Raw genomic sequence first — 12,157 nt, 5'->3', positions numbered from 1 at the left:
TGACGTCACAGGAGGTAATATTCCTCACAATTTTCCTTTGTTTACAATGGAGCGAGAGAGATTCGGACCGAGAAAGCGACGATTACCCCATTAATTTGAGCGAGGATGAAAGATTCGTAGATGAGGAACGTTACAGTGAAGGATTAGAGAGGCAGTGATGGACGTATCTTTTTTCGCTCTGACCGTAACTTAGGTACAAGCTGGCTCATTGGATTCCACACTCTCTCCTTTTTCTATTGTGGATCACGGATTTGTATTTTAAACCACCTCGGATACTATATCCTCTTGAAAATGAGAGTCGAGCACGCGAAATGGACATTTAAAGTGACTTTTATCCCCACGACAATACATCGGTGACACACTTAGCTACTGAGCTAACGTGATAGCATCGTTCTCAAATGAAGATAGAAACAAAATAAATAAATCCCTGACTGGAAGGATAGACAGAAGATCAACAATACTATTAAACCATGTACATGTAACTACACGGTTAAAAATTCTCAGCCTGGTAAGGCTTAACAATGCTGTTGCTAACGACGCTAAGGCTAATTTAGCAACTTAGCAACCGGTGTTGTGCCTGAAACCTCACAGAACTATGATAAAAACATTAGCGCTCCACCTACGCCAGCCAGCCCTCATCTTCCCATCAACAGCCGTGCTCACCTGCATTCCAGGGATCGACGGCGCGACGAAGGACTCCATCCGTGGGTTTGGCGGCAAGCATCGGCTAGGCGTAGTAAGTAGTCCTTGTGTTGCTGTAAGTATTGTACTTAGCCGCTAATACACCGATCGATCCCACCTACAACGTTCTTCTTTGCAGCCTCCATTGTTCATTAAACAAATTGCAAAAGATTCACCAACACAGATGTCCAGAATACTGTGGAATTTTGTCGAAGAAAACAAGAGGTTTCTGTATCGGGTTCGACGGGGTCCAACCACTTCCGTGGATTCTGTGACGTCACGCGCATAAATCATATCCAAAGGAGTTTTTCAACCGGAAGTGTGGCGGGAATTTTAAAATTGCACTTTATAAGTTAACCCGGCCGTATTGGCATGTGTTTCAATGTTAAGATTTCATCATTGATATATAAACTATCAGACTGCGTGGTCGGTAGTAGTGGGTTTCAGTAGGCCTTTAAGAACCGCTGGTCTAGAACATATTTTGCTTTATTCATTATTGATGTGTTTCTTGCTACTTTATGTTGTATATTTTTTACATGAGATTTCCAGTTCATTTTATCATCTATTATTATACCTAGACATTTGGTTTCATTTCAGTTTTAAAAATAGTCTGTTTTTGTCAAACCATCTTTTTAATGTGTTAATTTCTTCTGTTATTATTTGTATTATCTTCTGTGTGTTACCTCCTGAACAAAACGATGTTGCATTGAAGTGAAATAATTAAATTATATTATGTTTTGCATATGGTGAATGTTCATATTCATCTTGGAGAAAAAACCCCACCAAGTTTAAGTAAACAGTGGTATTTCAGTTTGAGCACATAATAAGATAAGGCCCCTTAGTTTGATATTCGCAGGTGGATTGGATCACTTCTCGTAGGAAAGGGGCACTAATTGGGACTTCGGAATGCAAAAGTGATAGTCTTGTCCATGAGAAGAGACTACCTGTCTAGCTCAACGCCAACATTTAAGTTATGACTTAAAGAAGTTGTTTTCCAGACACTTAAACACAAACATCTCCTTTTATGGTCAGGATGCGCTCATCTGACTTAGCACTCACACAGAGACAGGAAGTAGGAATATAAAAAAACTGATGGTTTGGCTTCTCCAAGTAGGGAGCGCCTCATTTTCTCGACCTGACCTCCTCCAGGAACTGCAGTCCTGTATAATGACGCTCGCTGGTAATAATGCAACTTTTGGTTCAGTAAAGCGTCTCCGACGTCTCTTCTCATCCAGCCGCACTGCCGTGTCACCCTTCTGTGCGGACGAGGGTGACCAGACCAGAAATACACACCAGTATCATCCGAGGTAGAAAAAGAGAATTGCCAAAAAAAAAGAAAAAAAAAAACCAAGGAAAAAAAGTGGTTTTCTTTTAGTCTTTTCCTGTGCACACAACTGAGATCGACGAAAGATGACGTAACAGTCGCAAAGAGGTCGCATTGCCGTCTACACTGCAGTCACATTTGAAAAGATCAGATTGCAAACGGATTCGGACTACTTCTTAATGTGGCCTCAATCTGATGCTGATCTGATGTCTACGAGACAAACCCCAACAGCAAACATAACCATAAACATCAACAGTTTATATTGCAGACCATTAATGCCGCTGCATTAACAGGTGCAAATGACAAAGCGGTATTGTCTTGTTAATAATTCCTGTGCAGAATGACATCATAAAAATGTCACTGCTGCCGTCATTGATGCACTAACTTTAGTTATTACACCACGAAAGAGCTATTAATTAAAGCTACTAACACGCCCGTACTTATTTATCTGTGCTCATACAAGTGTATGCGCAGACAATTTACTGAAACCACGCTGTAACAGTGGGGAGAGAACGCGTTGTAAATTTGTTTAAGCGCTCTTATTTCTTTGACTGCAGAAATAGAAAAGATTAATGATGACTGACCTGAAGATATGGAGAGAATAATGTATGTAGTAGCGCGTCTGTGCAAGGGTGTAGTGTAACAGCGTGAGTGTGAGGACCTTGTCTGGTCAGTGTGCAAAGTCAACCAGCCTTGGTGAAAGTGTGGAGAGATAACAATAAAAAAAAGAGAAAAAAATCAAGGTGAAAAGCAGCCATGCTGGTGTGTGTCCACTGTGATGGATGAAGTAGTTCTACATTCTTCATGCTGAAATAAAGCATGCCAAACTAGTTTGATTCAAGGGACATTTGATGATTTTAATCTTCAATGAAACACTTCTATATACGTACATATTAGGGGAGTAAAAAAAAATTTTTTTGGAATTAATTAATGAATTTTTCTTTCATCTGTCCTGTCCAGCCACTCAGACAAATCATATTGTTGATGTAGATTATCTATATCTGCTGTACAGATTTACTTTAGAAAAGAGAAGTGCGGGATACTTCCCTTGTTGCCTTATTTGTATTTGACTTGATTAAATGTTTAAGTATATATTTTTTTAAACAAAACAATTTTTTTTAATTAATCTAGAAATTTATTACAGCTATTTATCTATTTTATAATTATACAACAGGCACCCAATGTTATTAAAAAAGTATTGATTTTGAATCAAGAATCGCTTTGAATCGAGAATTGATTCTGAATCGACTCGTCATCCCCAATAATATGTATGTATGTATGTATGTATGTGTATATATATATATATATATATATATATATATATATATATATATATATATATATATATATATATATATATATATATATATATATATATATATATATATATATATATATATGTATGTATGTATGTATGTATGTATGTATGTATGTATGTATGTATGTATGTATGTATGTATGTATGTATGTATGTATGTATGTATGTATATGTATATGTATATGTATATATATATATATATATATATATATATATATATATACAGTCAAGAAAATAAGTATTTGAACACCCCGCTATTTTGCAAGTTCTCCCACTTAGAAATCATGGAGGGGTCTGAAATTTTCATGGTAGGTGCATGTCCACTGTATGAGAGATAAACTAAAAAGAAAAATCCAGAAATCACAATCTATGATTTTTTAACAATTTATTCGTGTGATAAAGCTGAAAATAAGTATTTGAACACCAACATTAATATTTGGTAGAGTAGCCTTTGTTTGCAATTACAGAGGTCAAACGTTTCCTGTAGTTCTTCACCAGGTTTGCACAGACTGCAGGAGGGATTTTCGCCCACTCCTCCACACGGATCTTCTCTAGATCAGTCAGGTCTCTTGGCTGTCGCTGAGTAACATAGACTTTCAGCTCCCTCCAAAGATTTTCAATTGGATTTAGGTCTGGAGACTGGCTAGGCCCCTCCAGAACCTTGACATGGTTCTTACGAAGCCACTTCTTGGTTTTCCTGGCTGTGTGCTTTGGGTCATTGTCATGTTGGAAGATCCAGCCACGACTCATCTTCAATGATCTGACTGAGGGAAGGAGGTTTTTGGCCAAAATCTCACAATACATGGCTGCAGTCATCCTCTCCTTAATACAGTACAGTCGTCCTGTCCCGTGAGCAGAAAAACACCCCCAAAGCATGATGCTACCACCCCCATGCTTCACAGTAGGAATGGTGTTCTTGGGATGGTACGCATCATTCTTCTTCCTCCAAACACGCATAGTGGAATTATGACCAAAAAGGTCAATTTTGGTCTCATCTGTCCACAAAACTTTCTCCCATGACTCCTCTGGATCATCCAAATGGTCATTGGCAAACTTAAGACAGGCCTTAACATGTGCTGGTTGAAGCAGGGGAACCTTCCGTGCCATGCATGATTTCAAACCATGACGTCTTAGTGTATTACCAACAGTGACCATGGAAACAGTGGTCCCAGCTCTTTTCAGGTCATTGACCAAGTCCTGCCGTGTAGTCCTGGGCTGATTCCTCACCTTGCTTAGCATCATTGAGACCCCACCAGGTGATATCTTGCATGGGGCTCCACTCCGATTGAGATTGACCGTCATGTTTAGCTTCTTCCATTTTCTAATGATTGCTCCAACAGTGGACCTTTTCTCACCAAGCTGCTTGGCAATTTCTCCGTAGCCCTTTCCATCCTTGTGGAGTTGTACACTTTTGTCTCTGGTGTCTTTGGACAGCTCTTTGCTCTTAGCCATGCTGAATGTTTGGGTCTTACTGATTGTATGGTGTGGACAGGTGTCTTTATGCAGCTAACGACCTCACACAGGTCTCATTTGCACCCCTGGTTGGGAAATCTATCAAAATTACGGTGGTCCCAAAAAGGAGGGATTTTTCACATTGACGGTGTGTCGGTTTTAAAAGTGCTCCCCCTCTGGTCAACATATGTAATAACAAGTGTGTGTAAGAAATTGAAATGCGCCCCTTTTGGCCAAAATTAATTTAAAAAAATAAAATAAAAATGTATATGGAGACATACAGTAATAACTTGAAGTAAATAATGAAGAATAAAAACCAATTACAAACAAAAAAATAAATTAAATAAAACAATTAACTCAGAGCAGTCATTTTCTCACAATGTGTCGACTTTTTTATTATAAAATTGGGAACAATTTCTCATATTCTTTCTGTTTCTGTAATATTGCAATATTTTCTCGTAAAATTGTTACTTTTTTTATGTAAAATTGTTATTTTTTAATGCAAAATGGTGACATTTGTCATAAAATTCTGACTTTTATCACAATATTGCCAATGTTTTGGTTTTTCTTGTAAAATAGTGACATTTGAATGTTTGGGTCTTACTGATTGTATGGTGTGGACAGGTGTCTTTATGCAGCTAACGACCTCACACAAGTGCATCTGATTCAGGATAATACTGTGGAGTGGAGGAGGACTTTTAAAGGCGGACTAACGGGTCTTTGAGGGTCAGAATTCTAGCTGATAGACAGGTGTTCAAATACTTATTTTCAGCTGTATCACGCAAATAAATTGTTAAAAAATCATAGATTGTGATTTCTGGATTTTTTTTTTTTAGGTTATCTCTCATACAGTGGACATGCACCTACCGTGAAAATTTCAGACCCCTCCATGATTTTTAAGTGGGAGAACTTGCAAAATAGCAGGGTGTTCAAATACTTATTTTCTTGACTGTATATATATATATATACACAGTGTATATTAATATATATATATATATATATACAGTATATGTGTGTGTGTATGTACTGTATGTATTAAGATTCACAGCCCTAATATAAATGTATAGACAGTATATTAGGGGTGTAACGGTACGTGTATTTGTATTGAACTTTTTCGGTACGGGGGTTTCGGCTCGGTTCGGAGGTGTACCGAACGAGTTTCCACACGGACATATTAAGTAGCGTACCGCACGTTTTGTAAACAATGCACACCGAGGCACAACACACGGCATGCTAGCAACGACAGGGCTACGATAGACTGACCATACGTCCTCTTTTCACCGGACATGTCCTCTTTTGCGGGGCTGTCCTGGCGGAGTTTCTTAAATGCCTCAAATGTCCGGCATTTTGAGTTAGGGTTGCGTGTATTTTCAATGTACGTTCAGGGTTAGGAAGGGGTTAAAAACAAAACAAATTGTGCGCGCAGCAGCATTCATGAGGGAGGGGCAGAGACAGAGACCGAGAGAGTTATGATAAACGCGCATGCGTCGCCAGGCTCTGCTTTTTATCCATAGATTTATCAGATTTAATTTTTTATTATCTATAGCAGGGGTGTCAGAAGTGTGCCCCGGAGGCCATTTGCGGCCCACAGCTAATGTTTTAAAGGCCCACGGCACATTCTAAAAATACTATTAAAATAAACAAAAACATAACAAAAGTGAAATAAAAAAGCTTAAAGGTTAAATGTTATTTAGAAAAAAATGCAATGTTGACTAATAAAACAAAGCTGTTTTTTTTTCTTTCAAAATGTCATTGCTCAAAACATAATATTGAATCAAAATCAATGTTATTATGAATTATTGATGTGTTTTCTTTTGTATCATTTTCTTTATTGAATTAAGTAACGTTTATGACAACCTTTTTCCAAAACATAATATAGAATGTGAGATATAACAGGACAATGCATACATTTCTCATTTGTTTTCAAAACGGTTACAAAAAAGTGGGACTCCAAAAATTGACTGTGGGACCCCATTTTTATGACTTGATGGGGTCCCTGGGACCCCATTTTGAAAATTCCTAGCGCCAACACTGTACGTATACATACACACACACACACACACACACACACACACACACACACACACACACACACACACACACACACACACACACACACACACACACACACACACACACACACACACACACACACATATATATATTTATATATGTAAATATGGACGCTGTGAAAATCTGCTGTACACTATGTGTGCTTGGGTCCTATTTTTAGGAACACTAATACAAAACCTCACAATAATGTCTGATTGAATGCTAAAAACGTTATGACAGACCGCCTTAAAAAACGGAATGGAATTTTAAATTTTTTTACTGAATGGGACACCCAGAATGTACATGAAAATAAAGAATGTTGGATTTACAATATTAACTATGAACGATAAAACACTGAATATTGACTACATATGAACTTCACACACCCTCTCGATCGACATATTTTACAATACGATCTGATATATCACTGAGCTTTATAACTTTATTGTAAAAATCTCCTTCCGCGTCTGTCCCTGACACCCGCATTTCAGGCTGGCCGCTCTGGAAACACTCTGTGGAAACGCTCTCCACCCACACTGCTTGGTGCCTTGTCTGAGCTGCTGTGACGTAGATTACCATAGTAACTAATTAGATTACCATAGTAACTAGTATATCATGCAAAAGCGTAGATTCTAACCATTGAAATACTTCATATAGTTCAAGACTTACGGTCATTTGAAATCAGAATGGCAGCTACAGTTTCCATCTTAAAGATCTAAAAATAATTTTGGGAATGTCCGGCGGGCCAGATTGAAAAGCTTAATGGGCCGCATGTGGCTCCCGGGCCTTAATTTGTGTGACAGTGCAGTTTATCCACTGCACTGTCAATAATTTTTTCATTTTAAACCTGACATGATGGCAAAACAGCCCTTGCAACCCCATGGCAGAGACATTTCCTCCTTGTTACCATTAGCATGACAGTCAAGTTGTACCTCCTCCTTTGACTCCAGCTTGTTGCCAACACGGTGCTGTTCACCAGTGTCAACCTGTCGGGTCTGTTCGTGCGCATCCTGACCGAGCGAACGCAGAGGAAGGCCTTCCTGCAGGCTCGCAACTGCATCGAAGAGAAACTGCGCATGGAGGACGAGAACGAGAAACAGGTACGCACGGTCACACTTTGCGCACGATGAAATCACGATGATGTACATTCTACTTTTTTTTTTTTTTGCAACCAAACACATATTCAGGAGCGCCTCCTCATGAGTTTGTTGCCCAGGAATGTAGCTATGGAGATGAAGGAGGACTTCCTGAAGCCCCCTGAAAGGATCTTTCACAAAATTTACATCCAGCGGCATGATAATGTCAGGTAGGATTCTATTATGCTTACATAGACTACATATCACAGTGGCATCAGACCCGTTTAGGCACTTCAAGCCGACGGAGTATAGACACGTTGAACAACAGCATGGAGACAATACGGCATTTAAAGATTTGCCGTTGAGGATCATTAAACAGAACCAAGCCAACATCTACTGACATAAAAGATCCAATTAGGGACTCACTAAGAATGGGATAATGGGCCACAAGTGTGCAACTTTTGGGTCATCAAGTCTCAGCTGCTCCCCGGAGGGCCAAAAAAAAAAAAGGGCTAGTGATGTTTTGGCTTCCTGCTGGAGAATGAGGCAAATGAAACGATGGCAAGTAGATTTCTCTGGTAGTCATGCATGCAAATGATGTTTCACTGGGAGGCAGTTGATGATTATTATGCTTCTCAGGAAGTTGGACAGTGAAACAAGTAGTTGAGGAACTCCAGAAAAACACATTTCCACTTTCCAGCTCCATTAAATGGATGGATCCCGGATGGACCGCTCCCTAAAATAGATGGAAGTTGCATTAGCTCGACACTCCATTTGGTACGAGCCCTAATGAATGTTTTTTGGAATGCCAAAAAGGTGTGTCGAATAAGTTTTTCATAAAAATATAAACATTTGTATTATTGGTGTAACCCAGCATGACTGATCCATAAATAAAACCACAGAATTATTGTATTTTCTGGACTATAAGGCGCACTCAAAATCATTTTTTTCCTCAAAACTCGACAGTGCGCCTGTACGCACTTAATGTACGAAATAATTCTGGTTTTGCTTACCGACCTCGAACCAATTTTATTTGGTACATGGTGTAATGATAAGTGTGACCAGCAGATGGCAGTCAAACATAAGAGATACATGTAGACTGCACTATGATGGCAATATGACTCAAGTAAACAACACCAACATTATATATGTTCCATAGAAAATACAGAACATTACACAAAGCACTCAAAAATCTATCACAATATTTTAGTACGACTTTGGTAAGCTATGAAGCTGCATTGCTTGATGGATTGTCGGCACATTAAATATTAAGTATTATTATGGTGTGTGTATAAGGTAAGACATATTATCTGGCGTTTTGTTTCACAACATTATGCAAAAGCAACTTTTCTTACCTTATGGTACCTGCTGATCTGTATTTGGGATCTGCATAAATTGTAAAAAATTGTGCGCGTCCGCCTTTGTAGTCCGTGCCAACACCGTAGTCGATAAGCTTCTTTTTCTCTACCTTCTTATGTGGCATTCATCCTCCGCTGTTGCCATTACTAATATAAAGTAGTGTAAAGTTCTTACTTATAACTCTCGGTAAACTCCCCATGAAAGCGCTAAAACATACCGGTGAGTAGTGAGTTTACATAATTCACCCAAGGAACTTTAGTTATTAGAGAGTTCCGGTCGGACAGTTTTTCACAGGACACATTTCCGGCCTTGTTGTTGTTTCCGGATGAGGAGATGCTGCTCCGTTATTGATTTAAGTAAAGTCTGAATGTCATTAAAACAGTTAGCTCCATCTTTTGACACTTCTTCCACCCCCGTCCTTGCACGCTACACCGCTACAACAAAGATGACAGGGAGAAGACGCTGTCGAAGGTGAGCCACGTAAATAAGACCGCCCACAAAACGGCGCATCCTGAAGCGACTGTCAAAAAGCTGCTTGAAGATGATCTGTCAAACATAATCTATGCAACATTTTGATTAAAGAACCACCATTACATGTTATGTTGACCACAAAGAAGTGTTTTACATTTAGAAAAAAAAAAATATATATATATTATGACTCCTTTATTGCACCCTATAATCCCGTGCGCCCTATATATGAAAAAAGATCGAAAATAGACCATGCATCAGCAGTGCGCCTTATAATCCGGTGCGCCCTATTGTCTGGAAAATACGGTAAATCATTCTACCAAAATCATTCTTAAATTATTCCATTAAAATTGGACCAAAAAATATTCTGCATTTTTTAAGACAATACGGTATGGTCTTTATTGTCATGGCAAGTACAAAGAAACGTTGTTTTCAGCACAAACCCGTTCAAGATTAGACAAACAGTGTACAGAACAGGAACGCTGATGGGTCGCCACAATACGCCCCGTATACCGCATACCATACCGTACATACCGTATACCGTACTAGGGTTAGTGGGCTCTTTGCGCTTAGGTACTTAGCGATCACTCTTATAAGAGCGGACTTAGCCAAACTACCTCCAGGTAATGTTGCAATTTTCCATGCCAACAAATCAGTTGACTCAAAAAACGCTCCGACGTGAGTAAAACAAGCCTCCACTTTTCCACAAATGCTTTGCCTTTGCTATTAACATGCTACTGATTTAGCATTAGCAATTTTACATGACGATTTCAGTTTCTCCAAATTTGTTAATGAAAACTTACAACAAAGATGCACGTTACAGCTGGAGCGTAATAAGTACATCACTTACAGTATTAACACTTTTTGGGTGCAAAAAACCCCCCCCAAAAACACACCATAAACTATACCTTAATACCATATAATGTCTGTAATTCCAACTTTATGTCATAGTTGGAAATGATGATAAGATTATATTGCTTGCTTTAATCTACTGTGTCTGCGAGGTATGATTGAAAAAAATCTATCATTGTAATGGAAATGTTCCTAATATATGTATCATAAGAATAGATAAAGTAGATCAGGAAAACCCATGCATGGCCAAATCATAAATGAAACAAAATACTAGTATTTATTATTATCATTTAACTATTTTGTTTATTTGATGTTGAAAATGCAATAAATATTCAACATATAATAAATGTGTTTAAAAAAAATAAAATTAACATGCATAAAGGGGTATCTATTGTCATTGTAGTAATAATGATTATTAATTTTTAATTGTTTATTTGTTTTACAAATAATCATTGAAATAAAAAATATACAATGAATTAAAATCAAACAAAAATCTAGCATTATAGTTATCTTTTTATTTTTATTTTGTATAGTCAACATAGAAAATTCAATATATATATTAAACATTTTAAATATAATAAATGTGTTTAAACATTTTTTTTTCGGTACATGAAATCTATCGTCATTATCGTAATAATGAATTTGTTTTGTTGTTTTTTTTTGTTTTTTTTTTACAAATAATCATTGAAATCAAAAATACACAATGAAATAAAATTAAACAAAAATCTGCCATTATAATTATATTAGCTTTTATTTTAATTTTATTTTGTATAGTCATCGTTGAAAATTCAATAAATATTCAGCCTTTTAAATATATTAAATGCATTTTTTTAAATAAACAATGCCATCCAAGGTATCAATTGTCATTGCAACAATAATACATATAATTGTTTTTGTTTTTTTATTTTTAAAATGAAAAAATACGTGATGAAATAAAATCAAACAGAAATGATTATCACAATCAGTTTCCTTGTTTCCTTTTTTCCATGCCTTGTTTAGAAAAACAGCAAGTTTTGGGAAGGAAAGTTTTCTCAGCCTCAGGATTAAGTTGCTCCAGGGGATTAAATGCAATAGAGACGACATTCTTGTTGCGTAACACACTGTGTACGTACGTGTGTGTGTGTGTGTGTGTGTGTGTGTGTCTAAATATGGATACCATCTGAAAGGAGTTTTGCTGATTGCTTTTGTGCCTCCCTACTGATAGAGCCCCCCTCTGAGAGCCGTCCAGATCAGACGCAGACGGGATTTATGTCGTCGGGGTGGACTTTAATTAGAACATAAACAGCGTGCGGCTCAATTTACTCCTTGCTTTCATTATTATATTTTAGAGAAAGGTGGGCAGTGTTTGATCTGATTAGGCTCCAGCCAGGCGGATATTGTTGTGATCAGTTGCTAAAAATAAAAATATGATTAAACTCTGGTAAACGTGGGAGCAGTGAACAAGTTGGGAGAGGTTGACTACAATAATTGTCACCCTGAGGAGATACTTGGGATATTTTGTGCCATTCAGTGTTTTATTTCTAGCCATTAGCCAATATACGGTGCAACAAAAACCCACAGAAAATCATTAATAAT

The 12,157-nt window shown here is 37.6% G+C and overlaps 1 protein-coding gene across 1 annotated transcript in view; it reads left to right on the top strand.

Moving 5' to 3' along the window:
* Positions 1 to 12,157, top strand: part of LOC133630875 (adenylate cyclase type 1-like) — a 136,454-nt gene that overhangs the window by 33,503 nt on the left and 90,794 nt on the right. The window contains 2 exon segments of the mRNA XM_062022690.1: positions 7,778 to 7,927; positions 8,015 to 8,133. Coding sequence (XP_061878674.1) covers positions 7,778 to 7,927; positions 8,015 to 8,133 — 269 coding nt within the window.

Source organism: Entelurus aequoreus, linkage group LG16 (assembly GCF_033978785.1).
Source record: "Entelurus aequoreus isolate RoL-2023_Sb linkage group LG16, RoL_Eaeq_v1.1, whole genome shotgun sequence".
NCBI classification, from domain to species: Eukaryota; Metazoa; Chordata; class Actinopteri; order Syngnathiformes; family Syngnathidae; genus Entelurus; species Entelurus aequoreus.
This window is presented reverse-complemented; position numbering and strand designations above follow the sequence as displayed.